General features: G+C 38.9%; 1 protein-coding gene across 1 annotated transcript; it reads right to left on the reverse strand.

The window, feature by feature from the left end:
• LOC132892976 (sushi domain-containing protein 3) lies at nucleotides 1–26492 on the reverse strand. The gene is made up of 5 exons (XM_060931598.1): nucleotides 26193–26492; nucleotides 17793–17981; nucleotides 10620–10758; nucleotides 3850–3978; nucleotides 1–3135 (listed from the first exon to the last, which is right to left on the reverse strand). Exons 1-5 carry the CDS (start codon nucleotides 26248–26250, stop codon nucleotides 3045–3047), a joined length of 606 nt encoding a protein of 201 aa, XP_060787581.1. The 5' UTR covers nucleotides 26251–26492; the 3' UTR covers nucleotides 1–3044.

Below are 26492 nucleotides of genomic sequence, written 5' to 3' on the forward strand. Positions count from 1 at the left end.
CCTCCCGAGAAAAATGCACATAAACACAAACACAACATTGCATGCAATGAATGTACTTTTTTAATTGAAAATTGATTGCCTTATACAGTGTATGACATACACAAAGTATGAATAAAGTAAACAAAAAAAATCGTACTCTTTTAAATGCAAAAATTGACAGCCACTTCGTACAAAAATAAAATACAATCATACTGTGCAAATTAAACAAAACAAAATGTTAATTCTGCGCAAAACTCCATTTGAATGATAAGGTGGTTGTTGTTTGGCTTGAATAACAAGATGAAACCATGGAGTGATCTTTGACAAGGTAATGCACATCATCTTTGACATCCAATTGAGTTTGACTTTTTATTTTGATAGAAACAAGTGCTGAAAATCCTGACTCACAAAGGTATGTAGTAGCAAACGGAATCAAAGCGACCATAACTCGCCTTACCAGATGAAGGTAGGCTTGTGTCAATGTACACCAGAATTCTCAAGTGGAATTTATTTCATAACATTTCCTTTGTCCTCAGGTCACTGAGGTCATATTTGGCAAGGTCTTCATCACTGATACAGTCTATGTCGGCAAGGAAAGGATTACAAATCCATGTTTCAACGTTGTCACCTGAGCAGAAGTAACCTTTGAAAGAATTCTGCAGAGTATCCAGATGTCTACAGAATTCTGACTGCAGAGAAATTGACAGGGCTTTGTTATTCTTTATTCCATCCTGCAGAAGCACTTCCTCTAACATTGGAAAGTATGCATAGCTATCTGCCTCCAACCTCCTCTTCCACAATGGTAGCTTGGCCAGAAAAGCTTGCAGTCTTTCTGAAGCGTCCATTATGGTGACTGCAGGGCCTTGAATTGCAAGATTCACTTCATTCATGTGGTCAAAAATACAACCCCAATTCCAAAAATGTTGGGACACTGTGTAAACTGTAAATAAATACAGAATGCAATAATTTGCAAATCATGGAAACCCTATATTTCATTGAAAATAGTAAGGCAACATATCAAATGTTGAAACTGAGACATTTTGTTGTTTTTTGAAAAATATATGCTCATTTTGAATTTAAGGTCAGCAACACATTTCAAAAAAGTAGGGACAGGGGCACGTTTACCACTGTGTTGCATCAACTCTCCTTTTAACAACACATTGTAAACATTTGGGAACTGAAGAGACCAATTACTGTAGTTTTCAAAGAGAAATGTTGTCCCATTCTTGCCTGAAATCCAATTTCAGTTGCTCAACAGTTCAGGGTCTCCTTAGTTGTATTTTGCACTTAATAATGCACCAAATCTTTTAAATGGGAGACAGATCTGGACTGCAGGCAGGCCAGTTTAGCACCCAGACTCTTTTATTACAGAGCCATGCAGTTTTATTATGTGCAGAAAGCGGTTTGGCATTGTCTTTGTCCAGAAAAAAAAAATTGTCTGGAGGGCAACATATTGCTCTGAAACATGTATATATCATTCAGCATTAATGATGCCTTCCCAAATGCACAAGCTGCCAATGTCATGTGCACTAATGCACCCTCATACCATCACAGATGCTGGCTTTTGAACTGTGCACTGATAAGTTGGCTGTTCCCTCTCCTCTTTAGCCTGGAGGATGTGGCATTCATGAGTTCTAAAAATAATTTCTACTTTTGATTTGTCAGACCTCGGAACAATTTTCCACTTCACCTCAGTCCATTGTAAAATAGCTCGGGCCCAGAGAAGGTGGCAGTGTTTCTGGATATTGTTTAGATATGGTTTTAACTTGCATTTCTGTCAGAACCACTTTCATCAAGGAATATTATTTACATTGCAATATCTGCAACAAGTTGTATCTCTTCTGGGACCTCCATGCCCTTCCATGTGCCTACATGGAAAAGCTAAAGCCTTTAAAATAACTGAATAACTGAAAACCTTTATAATAACCTGAATAACTTTGGGATCAACTGGAATGCTGACTCCACATCAGGCCTCCTTGCCCAACATCTGTGCCCAACCTCACTAATGCTCTTGTGAATTAATGGGCACAAATCCCCAAGCAACATTCCAAAAATCTAGAGGAAATACTTCCCAGAAGTGTAAAGGCTGTTGTAGTGGCAATTGGGGGACCAACTCCATATTAATGCTATGCCTTTGGAATAGGATGTTCAACAAGTACATACAGGCCATACAGCACCATTCTGAAGAGTCTTGAAAGAATCCCCAGGTATGTGTAGATTACGATTAAAATAAAATTAAGATTACAAGAACAGCCATGTTTCTCACTGGAATGGTTTTCTTTATGATACCCAGATATCAAGGTTGCATTGCATGGTACAACAATTACAAACTAAAGGATCCAAAGTTTATTGCATCAACACAGCCATGTTGATTCATAACTATGCAGAACTTTTAGGAATACACATTTAGGTCATTCTCAAAATAAAAGTGTTAAGAACAAAAGTATATATAAATAAAATGGTAATTATAGCAGATGAATATCCAGTTAGAATGGTGTAAGCAACACCTAATATGGAAATCTGTTTTGATTTTTGAAGGTTCTTTCAGGTTGCCCAACTTAGCTAGGCTGCAAGAACCTCCTGTAACAACTGTTTAATGCACATTTTCATTCCTGGTTAAGTTGCTGCTAGTTCATAACAATGACATTTTTTAATCAAATTAAGTATAAAAGGTTTATCATTAATTGTAGTAGAATAATCCTCATGCAGATACAGCTGAGATTTGGCACCCAGGTCATGTGGGTGTTTCCCTTTTCAAAGTGGCTGCTCCAGTCTTTGCCCAGTCTCAGCAGAGACCTGACCCTCCTGCATACCTGATGCTGTTGATATGGCTTGGTTCCATGTTCCAAGTGGGAGTCATATCCCACCCCAAAGAATAACTGGAAAGTGTGACCTATGTGATTGTATGGTACAGCTAATATTCAAAGACATACAGATTAGATACAATGGGTCTACTGTAATTGGCACAAGCTGTAGTGGTTTCCCAGCCATAAATGTATGTACATATATATATTGCTATGGCAAAGCTAAATAAAAAATTTAATAAATTAAACTAATGTATATGGTTATACACAAGGCAGTGACGGGGGCATTTGTCCCAGGGTAGGCTGCAAGTGGTGGATGTTTAGAGGATCAGGGTAGTTTTTCTGATGACACCTTTTGAAACAGAAAGATACATTTAATAAGAGCTGGTCTGATTGTTATAAAATTGTTAAAATTATTATTGTTGTGTGTACTTAGGGTTTGTGTGTGTTTAAATGGATATTAAAGGGAAACTTCATGATTTTTTTTTTTTTTTTTTTTACACCTTGGGATAAATTTTTCCATATTTTTAAGTCCAAATTTTTACTCGGAACAACAACAATCGAAATAAGTACACTATTGAGTTAGAACTCTATAACCAGCAACTGCAAAATGCCTATACAATGTAATAATATGGGGGAAATATCTGCATCAAAGTAAACTGCTTGTTTATCACTGACAGGCTCATAATGTTATTATAAGTGTCTGACAAGATGGAAAGGATCCCTAGAAAGATACAACTGTCTGTTTATTTTAATAACTGTAAAGAAACTCTAGAAATAACTATTTCTACATCATTGTTTTACCTTTCTCTTCTTCCGTGCTCTGATGTAGTGACTAATGTTTGCTCCATATTATTACTTTGTATAGTCATTTAGTGGTTGCCAGTTATAGCATTCTAACGTAATGCTGGACAGATTTCCATGGGTTTTGTCCCTAGTAAAAAAAAAAACGGGGCCCCAAAAGATGGGGAAAATAGAGCTCAGGTTTAAAAAAAAAAAAGTTTCCCTTTATGTGCCATACCTGAATGCAGTGCAAAAATCCAAATGCTAGATACAAACTGAGTACCTTGGATGTTGCTCCTGTCTCCTGTTGTTGTTATTGTTGTTGTTTCTGCCATTATAATTGTAGAAAGATTCTTGCTGTTCCTCTGTATTTAAGTGTTGCCAAAGTCTGGCAGCTTCCCTCATCCTTTCCCTGTAAACGTACAACCAGGCACATTTTGCATGTTTTTATGGAAAAAAAAAAAAACAACAACAAAGTAAATCATGTCAGATCTTTTCCCACCTTTATTGTGATATAGCAAGCAACAAAATTCAAGTAAAAAACAAATATAAACATGGGGGGGGGGGGGGGGGATAACCTGGTTGTGTAATTGTGCACACTTTTTTTTTAATAAAAGGGATTGTGACTGTGGCCAGAATTAACCAATCACATTTAACCTCATGATAAAAAGTAATTATCATACGTCATCAATTAATCAGTGATTCTGCTTCACCCCAAATAAAGATCCGCTGTTTTTGTATGATTTTTTTGATGTCCTCCTGGTTTTATGCCACAGCTGAAGCCATGGTCTGCAAAGAGGTTACAAAGCATGTATAGGCTTATGTCAAAAGATATCAATCAGGAAAGGTGTACAAAGGAATTTCCAAAGCATTAGATGTACCATACCAAATGGAACACTGAAGGTCATCATCAGCAAATAGAGAAAAATGGGACATGACAGTGGCATTAACAAGAACAGCACATCCTTCCAAAATGTACAAAAGATCAAGAAGAAAATTTATCAAGGAGGCTGCCAAGAGACCTATGGCAACATTCAAGAAGCTGCAGGATTGTACAACCCCGATTCCAAAAAAGTTGGGACAAAGTACAAATTGTAAATAAAAACAGAATGCAATGATGTGGAAGTTTCAAAATTCCATATTTTATTCAGAATAGAACATAGATGACATATCAAATGTTTAAACTGAGAAAATGTATCATTTAAAAAGGAAAATTAGGTGATTTTAAATTTCATGACAACAACACATCTCAAAAAAGTTGGGACAAGGCCATGTTTACCACTGTGAGACATCCTTTTCTCTTTACAACAGTCTGTAAACGTCTGGGGACTGAGGAGACAAGTTGCTCAAGTTTAGGGATAGGAATGTTAACCCATTCTTGTCTAATGTAGGATTCTAGTTGCTCAACTGTCTTAGGTCTTTTTTGTCGTATCTTCCGTTTTATGATGCGCCAAATGTTTTCTATGGGTGAAAGATCTGGACTGCAGGCTGGCCAGTTCAGTACCCAGACCCTTCTTCTACGCAGCCATGATGCTGTAATTGATGCAGTATGTGGTTTGGCATTGTCATGTTGGAAAATGCAAGGTCTTCCCTGAAAGAGACGTCGTCTGGATGGGAGCATATGTTGCTCTAGAACCTGGATACACCTTTCAGCATTGATGGTGTTTTTCCAGATGTGCAAGCTGCCCATGCCACATGCACTAATGCAACTCCATACCATCAGAGATGCAGGCTTCTGAACTGAGCGCTGATAAAAACTTGGGTCGTCCTTCTCCTCTTTAGTCCAAATGACACGGCGTCCCTGATTTCCATAAAGAACTTCAAATTTTGATTCATCTGACCACAGAACAGTTTTCCACTTTGCCACAGTCCATGTTAAATGAGCCTTGGCCCAGAGAAGATGTCTGCGCTTCTAGATCATGTTTAGATACGGCTTCTCCTTTGAACTATAGAGTTTTAGCTGGCAACGGCAGATGGCACGGTGAATTGTGTTCACAGATAATGTTCTCTGGAAATATTCCTGAGCCCATTTTGTGATTTCCAATACAGAAGCATGCCTGGATGTGATGCAGTGCCGTCTAAGGGCCTGAAGATCACGGGCACCCAGTATGGTTTTCCAGCCTTGACCCTTACGCACAGAGATTCTTCCAGATTCTCTGAATCTTTTGATGATATTATGCACTGTAGATGATGATTATGTTCAAACTCTTTGCAATTTTACACTGTCGAACTCCTTTCTGATATTGCTCCACTATTTGTTGGTGCAAAATTAGGGGGATTGATGATCCTCTTCCCATCTTTACTTCTGAGAGCCGCTGCCACTCCAAGATGCTCTTTTTATACCCAGTCATGTTAATGACCTATTGACAATTGACCTAATAAGTTGCAATTTGGTCCTCTAGCTGTTCCTTTTTTGTACCTTTAACTTTTCCAGCCTCTTATTGCCCCTGTCCCAACTTTTTTGAGATGTGTTGCTGTCATGAAATTTCAAATGAGCCAATATTTGGCATGAAATTTCAAAATGTCTCACTTTCGACATTTGATATGTTGTCTATGTTCTATTGTGAATTCAATATCAGTTTTTGAGATTTGTAAAATTATTGCATTCCGTTTTTATTTACAATTTGTACTTTGTCCCAACTTTTTTGGAATCAGGGTTGTATAACCCCACATTCACACCAAATGCAGTGAGAGCATCAACATCTGCTCTCGCCCTCTTGCTAATAACGCTGATAAAAATTCGTGGACGCTCTGTTATGTAGAGGAAATAGGTGGCTACAAGCTCGTTCAGAATGCTTTGTCTTGCAAACTTTATTTAAAAGGACTGCAAAGCAAACACACATTAACTGGTATCTTATAGCTTAACAAAATACCATAATTTCAACACCTAAAATAATAAAAAATAATGTTTAAATATTGGTTAACAATACCATGACTGCTTTCATTTTAACATATCCAACATACACATCTCATCTCGGAACGCCTCCTGTTCAACAGCATCATTCAATTCACATGTAAGTAAATAGCTAACATTTTTTTGCATGCTACGGTGCTAGTTAGCATGCAATTTCCTCCCGTTTTCTAGGTTCTGGGTTCGAGCCCAGTGGCCAGCAGGGGCCTTTCTGTGTGGAGTTTGCATGTTCTCCCTGTGTCAGCGTGGGTTTCCTCCGGGTGCTCCGGTTTCCCCCACAGTTCAGTTAGGTTAACATGGGGCGGCCTTGGGTTGAAGTGCCCTTGAGCAAAGTACCTAACCCCTGACTGCTCAGCAACTTAATTTTACTCTAAGCGCGTACACACACACACGGCACTGACTGTTCAGCTCTCTCTATGGTTACTGGCTTCTCTCTCAAAGAACACAAAAGACACACTTAAGTAAATTGCCAGTAATCAAACACAGGTGCAATTCATCACACATCATCTGCCTCCTCTCCGTGCCCTCACCTGCCATGTATCCCCACTACCCGACTCAAGCCAAGGAGCCTTCTGGCTTGCAGTTGACCCCACACACACACACACAAACACACCTCAGTGGGAGAAGTAATCTGCCACCACCCTCTGTGCCCCCAGTCTGCAGACCACCTCAAACTTAAATGGCTGAAGAGCTACCGTAGATACCACCAGATAGCACCAGTACCAGATACCAATCAGAGCACCAAAATACCAAGGAGTGATCCACTTGTTGGAATCTTTCATGTAATGGAGCCACTGGAGTGGGACAGAGTGAAACAGCATTCCAGCAAGTAGTATCAGAGAAGGAGGCCTAATGTCCAGACACTCCTCCTCTATCGTGCTGTATTTACTCTCCCACACTGAGAGCTTGTGTCTGATGTACAGCACAGGGCACCCCTCCCTCTCCACCACCTGGGACAAAACAGCCCCCAACCCTCTATCTGATGCAACAGTCTGCAGAAAAAAAGGGAGAGGAAAGTTGGGTGAATGCAACTGCAGGCCCTTACACAAAACCGCATTAACCTGGGTGAAAGCCCATTCACATGGCTCTGACCACTGGACCAGATCTGGTACCCCCTTTTTAGTGAGGTCAGTCAGTGGGCTGGTGATGTCCAAAAAGTTAGGTACAAAACTCTTGTAATAACCAGCCATCTTCAGGAACTGCTTCACCCCCTTTCTGGTCCTGGGTCTTGGGCAGGTCACAATTGCTGTGGTCTTATCAATTTGGGGGGACACCTCCCCATGACTCAAGTGGAAGCCCAGATACCATATTTTGACCCACCCAGTTGCATACTTCCTTGGGTCCCACTTGTCTTAAGGATCTCAGGAAAGCCCATGGATGTTGTAAATCATTACTGTAAATGATGATTTTATTACATTACAGGCATTTAGCAGCCTGGGGAGCAGTTGGGGGTTAGGTGCCTTGCTTAAGGGCACTTCAGCCATTTCTGCTGGTCCAGGGAATTGAACCAGTGACCTTTTGGTCCCAAAGCTACTCCTCTAACCATTAAGCAATGGCTTCATTAAGCCATGTTCTCTAAATGACATTGACATATGCACTGTGTGGGTAGAGGATTCTGTCCATGGGTCTTTGAAACATCACTGGGGCTCCAAACAACCCAAACAGAAGGGTGAAAAACTGATATAACCCAAACGGAGTGGAAAAGGCTGTTTTTTTTCTCATGACATTGGAGTCAAGGGAATCTGCCAATATCCCTTAGGCAAATTCAGCGTCGAATAAAAGCGAGCCACACCAAACTGATTAAGCAGTCAAATTTAGATACCAAAGTCCACATAGAACTGGACTGACCTGTCGGTTTTGGGGACCAAAACCTCCAGGATGCTCCAATCGCTGTGTGACTCCTCCAAGCCTTGAGTTCAAAATCAGGATGCTATGATCAGATACATCTATTGATTTGTCTAGTTTGAGTGCATAATAGTCACTTGCTTTAATGAGTGTTACCTTCAGCTCCTTTATGTCCATCTCGTATATTCTCCTCCGTATGGTGTCATTGGAGATCGAGATTTTTTTTTTCCATCTAATTTGCGGCAGATTTGTGCCGAGGATCTCTCTGGTCATATCAACAGCAATGGGTAAAACAAGATCCTCTGTAACTATGTGAGGCTTCTTGCATTTTGAAAAATGATGAAAGAATTTGTATGAAATGCTTGCTCCTTAACAGTGCCCACATTTTTATCTTTTTTTGAGATGTATCCAGATCCCCTTGCTTTCTTTTTTTTTTTTTTTTGGGAGGGGGGGGGCTTAGCTGGTTTGTATTTATGGCTTGAGGGTTTTGTCTCTAAATAACCTATTGTATGAATTTCAAGCTTTCCAGAGCCTATAACTCAGCAAACAAAACACATTGAGTTCTGCACAAACCATGCTTGTCATATTGTTTCAACTTTTGAAACAATAATTTGCTTTATTGTCATATTTTTCCATGGTTTTCTGTATTATGTTTTATCATTTGCATTTATCAACATTTTATTTTCTCCTCAGCAATCCTGGGCCCAATCTTAACGGCCCCACCAGTTGAGAAATGCTGCATGAGGAAAAACACTATTTATTAAAATGTGCATATGAACTGGACATGGGGCGGCACGGTGGTGTAGTGGTTAGCGCTGTCGCCTCACAGCAAGAAGGTCCTGGGTTCGAGCCCCGGGGCTGGCGAGGGCCTTTCTGTGCGGAGTTTGCATGTTCTCCCCGTGTCCGCGTGGGTTTCCTCCGGGTGCTCCGGTTTCCCCCACAGTCCAAAGACATGCAGGTTAGGTTAACTGGTGACTCTAAATTGACCGTAGGTGTGAATGTGAGTGTGAATGGTTGTCTGTGTCTATGTGTCAGCCCTGTGATGACCTGGCGACTTGTCCAGGGTGTACCCCGCCTTTCGCCCATAGTCAGCTGGGATAGGCTCCAGCTTGCCTGCGACCCTGTAGAAGGATAAAGCGGCTAGAGATAATGAGATGAGATGAACTGGACATCTCCCCCCATTATTTATATTATGCTATTTATTTATATTATTATCAAAAATGAAGCTATCAAATACAGTCCAAAGCTAAATAAATGGCAGAACACTTCCCCGGTTGTAAAATGTCCCACGCGGGGCCCGAACAATAGCACATAAACCGTTAGTTGACACCAGGCATACCTAACAACCTGTGTTTTCTCTCTCCCTTTGTCTGTCTCTCTGTTGAGTTATATGTCAATCCTGAGGTACCAGTGATGCGGACCTCTTCTGCTCTTTGGACCTGCCTGATCCGTTCTGATACCTTACGTCTGGCTGGAGTCTCATCACATTGCTCTTGTGGAGGATGGCCCCACATGGACAGTCGAAAGACACACTTGGAAGATGGCTCTGGACACTTACAGTTTTGCTGTGATGGCTAACGACTACAATCACCATGATAACTTCAGGACTGCAGTTGTCAAATAGTTTTGCACTCAAGTCTCCATCAATGAACAGTTGATGACTTCAACAAAACAGACTTCATGCTAAAACTGAAATGAATTTTCCTGGTTACACAGTTGGACTTTGTGACTATATAGGACACAGTTATCGAAGCGAGTTATTTATAATCACGCTATCTGTTATCACCCAAATGAGGATAGGTTCCCTTTTGAGTCTGGTTCCTCTCAAGGTTTCTTCATGTCATCTAAGGGAGTTTTCCCTTGCCACAGGCTTGCACATCAGTGATAAATTTATTAGGGATAAAATTAGCTCATATGTTTAAAGTCTTTAATTTTCTGTAAAGCTGCTTTGCGACAATGTCTGCTGTTAAAAGTGGTATACAAATAAACTTGACATAACGGCCACTTTAAGTATGAATAATCTCATAATAGGTCACCTGCCGAATCATGTAGATTTCTATGTAAGAGAAAGTTGTCCATTCTACAGTACTTCATTTTTTCGGTGAGGGCAAATTTAGCAGGTATTTTACCCATAAGTATGAGTGCCAATAAAATGTGTGTATGTATGAAAAATAGTGTGTTTTGTACGTTATATTAATTCTAGTCTTCTAGTCAAATATGTACAAATTAAGGCTGTGACCAGGCTGGTGTCCCCCCTCATTTCCCCACTTTTCTCATTTTCTGTTCCCTAATCTCACCTTTCTAGTTGTTTCATCTCCTCTTTCTTCACACGCTTCAGCAAACATGAAGTGATGAATAGTATGCTCATCAACAGTATGATGGCTGTGCTGACAATGGACAGAAGCACAGCCAGGCGGAAGCCCTGGACTTCATATACTAATAGGAGATATTTAGATTAGATATTTAGGAGTACATAAGAATAAGAGAAGAGAATAAGGGAAATCTGTGAAATAAAAGAACCAATGGGAAGTGCCATTCACATTTTTACCAGTTCATAAAAATATAATTCTTAGTAATAATTAAATATTTTTGCTCATTGTGATGAAAGTATTATCAAGAAAATCATTACATTCAATATTTTTATATTATGAAAGATTGGTAATTCAAATATCTATTGTACTCTTTTATACTATACCTCTGTAAATTGGCTTTTTTGAATTGGTTTTACAAAACAAAATTTAATTTGCATAGTTTTGACTGCTAATTGGTAGCTCTATTGTTCTCCATGATATAGACCCCCAGTGAGACAGATCACTGTGACGTCAGCTGTGCCTCCTGGTTGCAAAAACATAGCCAAAGATTAGGGTAATTTATTAGACTACATCAGAATATTTTTGTCCAAGATTGTGTGTTGTGTATTTGAGTGTCAGACTTTTGTTTTTACAGCATACTATCATGAACTAATACATTTTCAAGCCAACAGAAGACAGTTGTTGTTACAGGCAATTAGGAACTCAGTCTTCGGAGTGCCCATTACATCTCAGCCAAGTAGCTTACTGACATATCAGTGAAATTGGCTTGCTAACTAAGGCCCTGTCCACACAGCAACGGATTCAGGTGAATTTGATAAAATTGTTTATCGTTTCGGCCTGGCGTCCACACGGCACCGGCATTTTGGGTGCCCCAAAACGAAATCTTTTGAGAACGGGTTCCAGAGTGGAAAAATCTGGCAACGGAGCCGTTGCGAAATCGTCTGGATGAGTAGAACGGATTTGTTTACGATGATGTCACAACCACATGACTGTAAGTGCTTCACGCCGGGTAGAAGTGTAACAAACTCGATGGGAGTTGTCAACAAATCCTATAACTTGGTTCATGAAATGCGCTTACAAAATATTTTCACTGTGAATATTTATTGTGTAATGGTGCAAAGTGAGAGAGAGAGAGAGAGAGAGAGAGAGAATAGCCCTTAGGGCAGAGTCTTTTAGTCCAAACACTGCGGAAGCAGTACCAAACCGTGCACCGCCCGTGCGCTTTCCAAAAACAATCCCGCCAGCAAAAATAGAAAAAAAAAGGAGCGATCTCACCTCTTCAGATGTTGGTTTAAGTCCGACAATACATTCCTCAAAAAGGGCGTAGAAGAACAAAGTAATCCATCAACGTGTAGCATTCAATTTATTCCAGACCATTAAAGAATTCTGGAGGATATCAGAATGTTGGCGTACCGGCTTCCATCTACCCCCATTCATTCCTCTTTCCGCGTCTTTCGTTTTACGCTACTGATTAATAATCAAAACTTTATGTGGCTGATGCTACAGAAGAAGGGGTTTATGCGCATGCGTCTACTTCTTCTATTGTTCTGGTGTCTCCGATGGGACCGTCTTACAGCGCACGTAGAGGTGTGGCATGTGTATTGCATCGTTTTCAGCAAGCGTTGCGTTGCCATATGTACCTGATATTTTACTGATCCATTGCCCATGTGGACGCGATATTTAAAAAAAAAAAAATCTCGTTGCCGTTGTCGTGTGGATGTAGCCTAAATTTAACAGGCTTAGCATGCTAGTTTATAAATAATATAAATGTGCCATGCTAGCACATTTATATTATTTTAATGCAAACCTATATAGCTCACAAAGTCTACATCATGGAACTATCTAGCCAATGCTAGATAACTAGGACACATTCTTACTGAGGGGTTGCCTATGTCAAACATGCAAAGAACAAAAGTGTAAGCATTAAGAGACTGGTATGCCATCAATTTCTCTCTAGTATAAGAGCTCAGTTTCTATGATATATAGCTCTGGACAAAATTAAGAGACCACTTCAATTTTTTCTTAAATCAGCATTTCTATGTCTGGCAGCCATTTCATTCCAGTGTCTCTGCTGGAATTCCAACACAAGTACACCTCATTTTACTTAATGAGATACTGATTAGGTGATCACCTGAACCAAAGCTTATTTAAATGAGGAAAAGTATAAAAACCACTGCTGTGGTCATCACTATCCTCTTGCAATAGGACTAGTTTAGATGGCAAAATAGTGCTAGTAGTATCTTAAGTTTAATTGGAAGACCCAAATATCTATTCATTAAGCCAAAAGAGTTAAAAAGAAACATTTTGAGTGAGAAAAAGAAGGGTTCAATTCTGGCTTTACTGGCAGAGGGATACAGTGAGCATCAGGTTGCTTCCATCCTCAAAATTTCAAAGACAGCAGTTCATAAGAACAAGGTTAAGCAGCAGACACTGGGGACAACAAAGTTGCAGACTGGCAGAGGGCAAAAACAACTCTCCACTGACTGGGATGATCGTGAACTCCTTCAAATGTCACTCAACAACCATAGGATGACATCAAGTGACCCACAAAAAGAATGCCAAATGGCAGCTGGGGTAAGTGCACAGCTGAAACAGGCGCCTCTGGGTGGGATTGAAGTAATGAAAAGCTCGGAAAAAAGCCCATCATCAATGAGAAGCAAAGAAGAGCCAGGCTGAGGTTTGCTAAAGACCATAAGGATTGGACCATAGAGGACTGGAGTAAGATAATCTTCTCTGATGAGTTCACTTTTCAACTTTATCCATCACCTGGTTGTCTAATGGTTAGATTGAGACCTAGAGAGGCCTACAAGCCACAGTGTCTCACGCCCATTATGAAATTTGGTGGAGGATTGGTGATGATCTGGGGGTGCTTCAACAAGGCTGGAATGGGGCAGATTTTTGTTTATGAAGGACACACGAATCAAGCCATGTACAAGGTAATCATGGAAGAAAACTTGTTTCCTTCTGCTCTGACAATGTTCCCTAACTCTGAGGATCGGTTTTTCCAGCAGGACAGTGCTCCATGCCACACAGCCAGGTCAATCAAGATGTGGATGGAGGACCACAAGATCAAGACCTTATCATGGCCAGCCCAATCTCCAGATCTGAACCCCATTAAAAACTTTTGGAATGTGATCAAGAGGAAGATGGATGGTCACAAACCATCAGACAAAGCTGAGGTAATTGAATTTTTGCCCCAGGAGTGGCATAAAGTCACCCAAGAGCAACATGAAAGACTGGTGGAGAACATGCCAAGATGCATGAAAGTTGTAATTAAACATCTGGGGGTTTCCACCAAATATTGATTTCTGAACTCATCCTAAGTTCAAACATTAGTATTGTGTTGTTTAAAATTGAATATAATCTTAATTTCTATGCATTATTCAATGTTTGAAAACACTTCATCATTTTTGTCATTTTGACCAGTTGTCATTTTTTGCACTTAAATGCTCTAAGTGACTATATTTGTATGTGGAATTTGGGGGAAATACTGTCAGTAGTTTATGGAATAAAACAAAAATGCTCATGTCTCTCAAACATATACCTATAAATAGTAAAACCAGAGAAACTGGCAGAGAAACTGGGCTTTTAATTTTTCCAGACCTTACACTCAGTCACATAGACTCACATATACACTCACAGGTATTAGGAACACCTACCAATTCATGCAATTATTTAATCTGCCAATCATGTGGCAGTGTGTGTGTGTGTGTGTGTGTGTGTGTGGCCACATGCAGATACAGCTCAAGCACTTCAGTTAATGTTCACATCAAACATCAGAATGAAGAAAAAGGAAGCTCTCCTTGATTTTAACCATTTAATGTTTGTTGGTGTCAGATAGGCTGGTTTGAGCTCCTGGGAGTTTCTCACACACACACACACACACACACACCACTGTTGAGTTTACACAGAATGTAAACTGCTATGCCAGTGGCAGGGTGCAAATCCATAATTATCTTCTCAAGTTACACCATTTGAAGGTGTTAGTTTAGCCCAGTAGCGCACTCTGTCCTTTAGTAGTCATCCATAATAATAATAATAATAATAATAATAATAACAACAACATTGTATCTAAGGGCAATAAAATTCTTGATGGATTCTAGCGTCACTTTGCTAGGCTGCTCACTTCTTTTTGCAACCAGGTTGTGCACACATCTCACTTTGTTTACAACCAGCAAAGGGGTCTATATCTGTTGTAAATACTTTTTTACAAAACAAATTGAATGATCTTCGTTTTTCATGTGTATTTTTTTTCAATCCAGTGTTTTTCAAATACCAGATAAATATATTTCAAGGTCAGGACTCAAAGTACAATACACACAATTGGTCTGATATTCGCAAACTCTGATACTGTGCATCAGTACAGAGAGACAAGGAAAATTAATAAGTTAATAAAAAGTTGTTGTACATCTAAATTTAAGTGTATTTTGCAGTGACAAAAATGTGAAGTGGCAAACTAATCAAGATTAGTTTCGAGGTTACAAGAAAAAGCAGTGTTCTTGATATGCATTCATATTTGTTCTTGTGTTCTACTGTTCTGGTACATATAAGCGACAACCTTCCACATACTACCCAAGTACAAAGAATTATTTAAATATCAAGGCAGGAAAAGTTACCAAAGGAAGTTACTGCTGATAATAATAAAATATAAAATTTGCAATAGACAGTAAACACTGTATAATACTTTATGAATAGAAAGTAACACAAAGACATTTGGTCCATTGGAACAGCACAGCAATGTTGATTCATGTGGCTCATAACTATGTTTTTAGAACACAAACTATATAAATGGTGAATATTTGGTAAGACTGGTAAACATAGTATCTAATATAGAAATGTGTTTTTAACTTTTGTCAATTTATTTTACCTACTAGTCAGCAGTAACCTCTTTTGGTAAGTTTCCCTATCTAGCTTACTTAAAATCATTAGTGCATTTTACTCAAATGTAAATTATCATCATTATAGTTAACACTCCATAATTATAATATGACCCCAATTCCAAAAAAGTTGGGACACTGTGTAAAACACAAATAAAAACAGAATATGAAGATTTGCAAATCATGGAAACCTTATATTTCATTGAAAATAGTACAATGACAGCATATCAAATGTTGAAACTGAGAAATCAATCAATCAAATTTTATTTATATAGCCCTTTACAATAACCAAAAGGTACCCAAAGTGCTTTACATCGAAGCCATAAAACAGAACACCAAAACACATAAAAACACAGGTTTTGACTGCGGAAGGTGCCACAGTGCTGCAGATTACCAAAAGCCTTTCAGAAGTACATGAAATAAAACAGACGAAACAAAGCACCCCTCAAAAACAAGACTCCCCTAGTCAGGATTGAACGCCAATCTAAAAAAGTAGGTCTTCAACTTTGATTTAAAAAGGCCGAGATCAATAGTGGTGCGAATTGTCGGGGGGCAGATTGTTCCACAGTCTGGGACCAGTGACAGCAAAAGAATGATCACCCCACTGTTTACATCTCGACCTTGGAACTTCTAACAGAAGCTGACCCAAAGAATGCAGGGCCATGATCACGAATAGTTAAAATCTCAGACAAGTAAGAGGGAGCCAGGCCATTGATGGCATTAAAAACAACAGAAGTTTAAAATCAATTCTAAAACGGACTGGAATGTTATTATTCTTTGTTAGAAATGTTATTATTCTTTGAAAAATATATGCTCATTTTGAATTTGATGTCAGCAACATATTTCAGAAAAGTTGGGACAGAGGCAACAAAAGACTGAAAAAAGTTGTGTAATGCTAAAAAAAAAAAAAGGTTAATTGGCAACAGGTTAGTAACATGATTGGGTATAAAAAGAGCATCCCAGAGAGGCGGAGTCTCTCAGAAGTAAAGATGGGGAGGGGTTCACCAATCTTTGAAATACTGTGTGGGCAAACAGTGCAACAATTTAAGAATAACGTTCCTCAATGTAAAATTGCAAAGAATTTGGGGATCACATCATCCATGGTACATATCATCATTAAAAGATTCAGAGACTCTGGAGAAATCTCTGCATGCAAGAGACAAGGCTGAAAACTGACATTGGATGCCTGTGATCTTCAGGCCCTCAGGCGACACTGCATTAAAAGCAGACATGTCTCTGTAGTGGAAATCACTGTATGGGCTCAGGAACACTTTAGAAAACCATCATCTGTGAAAACAGTTCATTACTGCATCCAGAAAAGCAAGTTAAAACCAGATATAAACAATATTCAGAAACACCGCCACCTTCTCTGGGCTTGAGCTCTTTTACAATGGACTGAGGCGAAGTGGAAAATTGTTCCGAGGTCTGACAAATCAAAAGTAGAAATTCTTTTTAGAAATCATGGACACCATGTCCTCCAGGCTAAAGAGGAGAGGGACCATCTGGCTTAACATCAGTGCAAGCCAGCATCTGTGATGGTATGAGGGTGCATTAGTGCACATGACATGGGTAGCTTGTACATCTGGGAAGGCATCATTAATGCTGAATAATACATACATGTTTCAGAGCAATGTGCTGGCATCCAGACAAAATTTTTTTCAGGGAAGGCCTTCCGTCTTTCAGCAAGACAATGCCAAACCACTTTCTGCACATATTAAATCTTCATGGCTCCATAGTAAAAGAGTTCGGGTGCTAAACTGGCCTGCCTGCAGTCCAGACCTGTTTCCCATTTAAAACATTTGGCGCACTATGAAGCGCAAAATATGACAAAGGAGACCCCGAACTGTTGAGCAACTGAAATTGTATATGAGGCAAGAATGGGACAACATTTCTCTTTCAAAACTACAGTAATCGGTCTCCTCAGTTCCCAAAATTTTACAAAAAGTGTTGTTAAATGTAGAGGTGATGCAACACAGTAGTAAACATGCTCCTGTCCCAACTTTTTTGAAATGTGGTGCCGACATCAAATTCAAAATGAGCATATATTTTTCAAAAAACAATAAAATTTCTCAGTTTCAACATTTGATATGTTGCCTTTGTACTATTTTCAATAAAATATAGGGTTTCCATGATTTCAAATTATCACATTCTGTAATTATTTACAGTTTACACAGCGTCCCAACTTTTTTTGGAATTGGGGTTGTATGTATACCAATAGCTGTGGACTTGTGAATATCTAAAGTAAATTAGAGAACTGTGTCATGGATTTTGTGTGTCTTACATTGACACTGAGGGATACCCCCACTCCATTCTGTGCTGTTAAGTTCCTGTACACAGGTAATCCGGCCACCACTGGTGGCACGATGCATAAGAGGGCACACCAAGGTCATGACTGTTCCCACACTGGTCCCATTTCCAGCCATTACGTTAAGTTTCCCTAAACGTGGAGAAGGCATGGGGGTGCACTGACCTAGAAAATGACACACAGACCAAAATAAATTAAACAGTGTTATAGACTAGATTTTCCTGGAAAAAAAAAAATCACTGCATTTAAAACTCTCACATCACCATGGTTTTGAAGAGACATGCGAGTGGAGCATATTTTTTCCCCTATTATAATTTTAGAGAAATACACAATGTACAAAGATGTCAGTTAGTAGGCAGCTTAAAAATCTTCAGATGAACTCATGTCAAGAATTGACATCGAGAATAATAGATCTTCACAAGGGTGGATTAAATTTGAAGTGATTGCTGCTATATATTTTGAATTGTGCTATGAAAGCTCATATTTTAGTGATCGGTGATCTAAAAATAAAAAATAAATAAAATTCTTAAAAGCAACCAGAGAGAAAAACCATAACATTACACCATCATGACCAGTCTGAACTTTTGACACAAGGCAAATTGGGTCCATGTTGTTGATGCCAAATTCTGACCATAACCTCTGCATGTTGGAACAGAAATCAAGGTTCATCAGAACAGATGACATTTTTCAAGTCTTCAGCTGCCTAGTTTCTATAAGTCTGTGCCCACTGTAGCCACAGAGTCCTGTTCTTGGTTGACAGGACAACCAATTGTGGTCTTCTGCTGATGTAGCCCATTCTTCTCAAGTTTTGACATAACTGTGTGTTCTGTGATGTATTTCTGCTTATCAAAAGTTGGAAAGAATTGAGTTACCTTAGCTTTCCTGTCAGCTCAAATCAGTATGGCCCTTCTGCTCTATTCTATTTTAGCCAAGCAGCCACATGATTGGCATTTGGCAGATTGGATAATTGAGGACAGGTTTTCGTAATAAAGTGGCTGGTGAGTATAAAAGATTTTCTTGATGTACAACTCGTATTTTATATTACACACACACACACACACACACACACCATGCATTGAGAGACTCCGACTGAAATTATGGATTCTCTTCAGTGACTGGCATAGTACTATTTTCTGCAGGGCACAACCCCAAAGAAAATAGTAGTCACCAAAGAGAATCCATAATTACCGGTGCCTCTCAGTGCATGGTATATTTGATTTATAGCCCTCATCAAAAAATTCCAAACTAAAAGTGTTAACTACAAAGAATTAGAAATAAACCTGAAAAAAATATTAGAGGTCTAACTCTGCCTCATTAGGCATGATCATGATACGTAGATCTACACACACACACACACACACACACACACACAAATGCTCGTGGAGCTACAGCTGTGACTTGAATCGGCCATAAAGCTTGAAATTGTGATATCAGTTCATGGTATTTTCAGGAAATACCATGACTGACTCACACCATATCCATTTTTTTTTATGTCATGAGATACATAAACTTCATATCTTCGTGCAACCATGTAATATCTTCTGTATATTACACACACCCATATACAGCGCTCAGCGTAAATGAGTTCATCCCCTTTGAAAAGTAACATTTTAAATAATATCTCAATGAACACAAACAATTTCCAAAATGCTGAAAAGACAAAGTTTAACATCTGTTTAACTTATAACGTGAAAGTAAGGTAATATAAACTTATATAAATATAAGTAAGGTAATATAAACAATATAAACTTAGATTACACATTTTTCAGTTTTACTCAAATTAGGGTGGTGCAAAAATGAGTACACCCCACAACAAAAACTACTACATCTAGTACTTTGTATGGCCTCCATGATTTTTAATGACAGCACCAAGTCTTCTAGGCATGGAATGAACAAGTTGGCGACATTTTGCAACATCAATCTTTTTCCATTCTTCAACAATGACTTCTTAGTGACTGGATGCTGGATGGAGAGTGATACTCAACTTGTCTCTTCAGAATTCCCCAAAGAAAATAATAATTTCTTTATATCACAAAGCTGAAGGCTACAAGAAGATCAGCAAAGGTTTACTGATCAGTCAGAATACTGTAGCAAAAGTGGTACAAAAATTTAAGAAAGATGGAACTGCAACCATCTCACAGAGATGTCCAGGTCGTCCACGGAAGTTAACACCTCGACAGGGGCGTCTTCTGATGAGAAGGGTTGAAGAAAATCGGCATGCAAGTGCACTGCAGTTATCTAAAGAAGTAGAAAGCTAAACTAGGGTGACTATTTCCCGTGACACAATACGGCGTATACTGCAGAGGAATGGCATGCATGGATGCCGTCCACGAAAGAAGCCTCTCCTAAAGCCCAGGCACAAAAAAGCCCACCTATCGTTTGCCAGGGCCCATGCTGACGAAGACTACTGGGACTCTATACTCTGGAGTGATGAGACCAAGATAAATGTTTTTGGAACTGATGGCTTCAAAACTGTATGGCATCGCAAAGGTGAGGAATACAAAGAAAAATGCATGGTGCCTACAGTGAAACATGGTGGTGGCAGTGTCCTTATGTGGGGCTGCATGAGTGCTGCTGGTGTCGGGGAGCTACGTTTCATTGATGGCATCATGAATTCACAGACGTATTGCTCTATACTGAAAGAGATGCTACCATCACTCCACGCCCTTGGTCATCGTGCACTTTTCCAACATGACAATGATCCTAAACACACATCTAAGGCCACTGTTGGATTTCTGAAGAACAGGGTGAAAGTGATTCAGTGGCCAAGTATGTCTCCTGATCTGAACCCAATCGAACACCTATGGGGAATTCTGAAGAGACAAGTTGAGCATCACTCTCCATCCATCATCCAGTCACTAAAAGAGGTCATTGTTGAAGAATGGAAAAAGATTGATGTTGCAAAATGTCACCAACTTGTTCATTCCATGCCTAGAAGACTTGGTGCTGTCATTAAAAATCATGGAGGCCGTACAAAGTACTAGATGTAGTAGTTTTTGTTGTGGGGTGCACTCATTTTTGCACCACCCTAATTTGAGTAAAACTGAAAAATGTGTAATCTAAGTTTATATTATTAACCTTACTTTCACGTTATAAGTTAAACAGATGTTATATTAAACTTTGTCTTTTCAACATTTTGGAAATTGTGTTCATTGAGATATTGTTTAAAATGTTACTTTTCAAAGGGGGTGGACTCATTTATGCTGAGCACTGTATGTACATACATGTGTGTATGTACGCAAGTGCAGTAAGAAGGTAAACGTTTGAACCTGACGGCCACCTGGGACCTTTCTTTGTGGAGTTTACATGTTCTCCCTGTGCCTGCAAACGACCACTCTAATTTGCCCATAGGTATGAATCTGACTGTCAGTGGTTGTTTGTGTCTCTGTTTGCCCTGGGAAAGTTTGGGCGCCTGCCCAGGGTATACCCCGCCTCTTGCCCAAAGACAGCTGGGACTGGCTTCAGTTTCCCCCACAACCTTGATGAATAATCACTTCACACTGAGAAAAAAGAAAAAAAAATCCAAACTTTAAATGAAATAAATTTATTCAGAGGAAAATCAAATCCCTCATCAAGAAATAATTTTTCAACAAAAACACATGCCACTATTATTGGCACCCTTGGAAATTATAGTGAACACAATGTAACTGAAGCATGTTTCCCATTTAAATTGTACTTTTTTGAGTTGATTGGAATGTGTAGGATCTTTCAAGCTGTAATCCATGATGTCCTGATTAACTGGGGTACAAATATGAGGTGACACAGAGGCCAAATTCCCATCCATTAACATGGGAAAGATAAGAGAAAGCACAAACCAAATGAAGATGTGTGTTGACCTTCCCAAGTCAGGGAATGGTTATTAAAAAAAAAAGCTACTCGCCTGAAAATGTCCATTTCTACTGTTAGGGCAATAATTTAAAAAAAAAAGTGGACACCAACTGGAACTGTTACAAACTTGTCTGGAAGAGGACCCAAGTTTAGTTTACCCCACATACAGTGAGGAGGAGGGTAGAGAGGCCCCCCAAAAAAACAAAACAAAAAAACAAGGTTAGTATATAAAAAATCAGGGTTAGTATATACGAGAGTTTTTTTCTTTGTTTGTTTTTTGTTTTGTTTTAAACGAGGTAAAGCCTTTACAAAAAACAAACAACAAAGAAAAAAACTCTCATATATACTAACCCTGATTAACCTGTATACCCCCACATTTTGTATGCTGCTGAATCTGTCCTTTTTTCAGTAGCTTTGTATAAACAATAACCGCTAAATGTAATGCAATGTTATGTAAGGTGATCGCCTAGGCATTCTCATTGTGAAAAGTAAGTCACATGTACATGGACTGGCATTTAATGTTGTATTTGTTCCTTTCTATTTGTTTTTTGTCTGTTCATATTCTTTTTGGGGGAGTAAAGTCAGTTTAAAAATGCCGTTAAATGCATAGGCCTATAGGCCAAGTTTAATGACCTTGAGGTTATCAGAGGTCATATGTCGTTTTACAAATGAAAAATGAATTCAGCACCCAAACATTTAACAAACAAGGCCATTTGCTAACTTCATTAATCATTTTAGTACATTTCATTCCTTAGAAAGCTGAGAAACTGGGTTCAGCTGAGAAGTTTACAGGCCCAAAGTTCAATGACCTCTAGAGGTCAACAGAGGTCAGATAGAGCTCGGCATATTGCAGATTTGAATTCGGCACACCCAAATTGACAAAATAAGACTGTTTGCCGACTTTGTCTCAAAAATGCCTTTAACTCCTTAAATAAGCACTTTTTTGAATTTTGGTACCAGTCTAATAACCATTCCAAACCCTAAAAGGCCTCATGCCTTTTCAGAGTCATACACAGAACTGTTATTGCTTGATTAACCATGCCTACATTTTCTTGCTCTATGTTATGTACAGTGGTGCTTGAAAGTTTGTGAACCCTTTCGGATTTTCTATATTTCTGCATAAATATGACCTAAAACATCATCGGATTTTCACACAAGTCTTAAAAGTAGAGAAAGAGAACCCAGTTAAACAAATGAGACAGAAATATTATACTTGCTCGTTTATTTATTGAAGAAAATGATCCAATATTACATATCTGTGAGTGGCAAAAGTATGTGAACCTTTGCTTTCAGTATCTTGTGTGACCCCCTTGTGCAGCGATAACTGCAACTAAACTTTTCCGGTAACTGTTGATCAGTCCTGCACACCGGCTTGGAGGAATTTTAGCCCATTCCTCCATACAGAACAGCTTCAACTCTGGGATGTTGGTGGGTTTCCTCACATGAACTGCTCGCTTCAGGTCCTTCCACAACATTTTGATTGGATTAAAGTCAGGACTTTGACTTGGCCATTCCAAAACATTAACTTTATTCTTCTTTAACCATTCTTTGGTAGAACGACTTCTGTGCTTTGGGCCGTTGTCTTGCTGCATGGCCCACCTTCTCTTGAGATTCAGTTCATGGACAGATGTCCTGACATTTTCCTTTAGAATTCACTGGTATAATTCAGAATTCATTGTTCCATCAATGATGGCAAGCCATCCTGGCCCAGATGCAGCAAAACAGGCCCAAACCATGATACTACCACCACCATGTTTCACAGATGGGATAAGGTTCTTATGCTGGAATGCAGTGTTTTCCTGTCTCCAAACATAACACTTCTCATTTAAATCAAAAATTCTATTTTGGTCTCATCCGTCCACAAAACATTTGTCCAATAGCCTTCTGGCTTGTCCACATGATCTTTAACAGACTGTAGACAAGCAGAAATGTTCTTTTTGGAGAGCAGTGGCTTTCTCCTTGCAGCCCTGCCATGCACACCATTGTTGTTCAGTGTTTTCCTGATGGTGGACTCATGAACATTAACATTAGCCAATGTGAGAGAGGCCTTCAGTTGCTTAGAAGTTACCCTGGGGTCCTTTGTGACCTCGCCGACTATTACATGCCTTGCTCTTGGAGTGATCTTTGTTGGTCGCCCACTCCTGGGGAGGGTAACAATGGTCTTGAGTTTCCTCCATTTGTACACAGTCTGTCTGTCTGTGGATTGGTGGAGTCCAAACTCTTTAGAGATGGTTTTGTAATGTTTTCCAGCCTGATGAGCATCAGCAACGCTTTTTCTGAGGTCCTCAGAAATCTCCTTTGTTCGTGCCATGATACACTTCCACAAACATGTGTTGTGAAGATCAGACTTTGATAGATCCTTGTTCTTTAAATAAAACAGGGTGCCCACTCACACCTGATTGTCATCCCATTGATTGAAAACACCTGACTCTAATTTCACCTTCAAATTTACTGCTAATCCTAGAGGTTCACATACTTTTGCCACTCACAGATGTGTAATATTGGATCATTTTCCTCAATAAATAAATGACCAAGTATAATATTTTTGTCTCATTTGTTTAACTGGGTTCTCTTTATCTACCTTTAGGACTTGTGTGAAAATCCGATGATGTTTTAGGTCATATTTATGCAGAAATATAGAAAATTCTAAAGGGTTCACAAACTTTCAAGCACCACTGTATACATGATAGAAATCTGAAAAAAAAAAAATTTAAAGCAGGGTCGCCTATTTATAAAGCTCAAACAAACCAGGAAAATTCTAGTGTTACCTTAGCAAATCATTAAACATTTTGGTTGAAAACAATGCTAGATGCCATTTAATCTCTTTGAAAATGTCAGAAACAGGAAGCTGAAAGGAAGTGATGACCAAAGCTGAACTTTTAGCAGTATCCCAAAGATTAGACTGCAGCTGAGCTACATTTCTTGGCTATGGAAAGAATGTTCTGTTTTCAAAGATCCTTCAAATTTAGTGTCAAAATGCAGCCATTTCAAGAGTTAAGGATGCAACTCAAGTATCATTTATAAACGTTACTGGCCAATTCCAATTATCTAACCTTTTTCTCCATTAACAGAAAAATATGGTTACCCTTCCCCTGTTGTTGCAGTGCTTTGAGAATTTTTTAAAAAAAATACACACAAGCAAACAGACAGCTATTTTTCTTTTTTACCCACTTAATGCATCCCATGAATCATGCTCTCAGCAAAAACATGTCTGTAAAAATAGAAGCTTTTAATTTTTCCACCAATTTGAAATAAATATAGGATTGGCTGATTCCTCTGCCACTTCCTAATCATTTTGTTGGTTAAGTTGGCCTTCCGTACATCTTCTGAAGTCTTATCCAGTTGATGAACTAGTTTGGCTCAACTTAACGAGACACACAGAATGTATAAATTGCTATGTTGATACATTTTCATTTCTGTTGACTGAAAATAAGCCATGCTCATAATTGCTATAAAGTTTACAGTTGGACGGTATGTTCAAAACATTTCTAATCTGAAAATCCACTCGATATAGGCGATTATTTTAATAGGATACATTTATCAGACATTTTATTTTTTATTATATTTATTTATGATTATTTTTCAGGTACCCTTTTGTAGAATGACCCTAGGGTTATTTGTGTACATCATATGTTGTGTGTATTAACACGTTATGTGTATGTGCATTTAGCAAATGTAAATATACTTTAAAGCAGTTTAAAACATACCAGAGTTTTTTTCATATTTCTCTTGTAGCAGCAAACATATTTTAATAAAACAAAAATGACTGGAATGACTGGCAGTTACTGGTTCTGACACACATGCAAATGAGTGTCTGCTACATAAAGGCACACCGTTACAAGAGCTAAATCTATCTGAAGGCTTTGAAACTAATCGTGTAGGCTGCAAATTACATAAGTCACACCTGCTGTCATTTGCAAACTCAGTTCTGCATCTGCAATTATTAACTGAAGCTAATTTAAATACAATTAAGTTTATGATTTTGCTACATAAATATACAGATGCAAGACACTAGAACTGTTCCAGTTGCACTGATGTAACAGGACAGCTTGTACAGTATTACCAAGACAATACAAGTATCATACAGCCATTAAAAATGGTCTGTATTCAGGTGGATAAGTTATGCACATACAGTACTGTGTAAAAGTCATATGCAGATGCAAAGAAATGCCGTAAAGATGCCTTCACAATAATGAAATTAAATTTCTACATTTAAAAAACCATAAAGAGCAGTAAACAGTAATATATGAAAAAACGCCAATATTCTAAAATGGTTTTGTACTGACTCAATAATGTAGGAGTCATAAAATAAAAATCTATAACAAAAAGTTTTTGCTAATAAAAGGCTGCCTAAGACTTTTGCACAGTAGCCTACTGTATGTGCTTACTATTTAATGTTATGATCAAGATAACATATACATGATCAAATGCGTGATTATACACAGGAAGGGAACATATGGAATGTGTAAATATATGCCACATATATTGGTCTGTGTGTGTGTGTGTGTGTGTGTGTGTGTGTGTGTGTGTGTGTGTATGTATGGTTACCTGGTTGGTTACTGGTTCCAATGAGGCTTCTGTCTTCTGGCGCCACTGTGGACTCCATCAGTCACCTGATCTCACAAACTCAGCAGTCTGACCCTTACAGAGGCCGAAGCTGTCGAGCAGTCCAGCTTAAACACAGCAGGTTTTTGCCTTAAGGCTGGGGTGCGATAGCTTTAGCGCCTATACACGGCTTGAGTAGCTTGCTCGACCGACGACAAGGCTGTGTAGGCGAATCTCACCCTTTTTCAGATTAGCAGAAGTGTACGAGTATGTGAAATGGCACGCATCATCGGTTACATGTCA

Source organism: Neoarius graeffei, chromosome 10, assembly GCF_027579695.1.
Source record: "Neoarius graeffei isolate fNeoGra1 chromosome 10, fNeoGra1.pri, whole genome shotgun sequence".
Classification (NCBI taxonomy): domain Eukaryota; kingdom Metazoa; phylum Chordata; class Actinopteri; order Siluriformes; family Ariidae; genus Neoarius; species Neoarius graeffei.

Bases quoted from the DNA above. Each gene is read 5' to 3' on its own strand.
- LOC132892976 (XM_060931598.1), bottom strand. From the start codon at position 26,250: ATGGAGTCCACAGTGGCGCCAGAAGACAGAAGCCTCATTGGAACCAGT. The intron at 17,982-26,192 runs GTAACCATACAT...GTCATTTTCTAG, and splicing joins TGGAACCAGTAACCAACCAG to GTCAGTGCACCCCCATGCCT. The intron at 3,136-3,849 runs GTACTCAGTTTG...CTGTTTCAAAAG, and splicing joins AGACAGGAGCAACATCCAAG to GTGTCATCAGAAAAACTACC.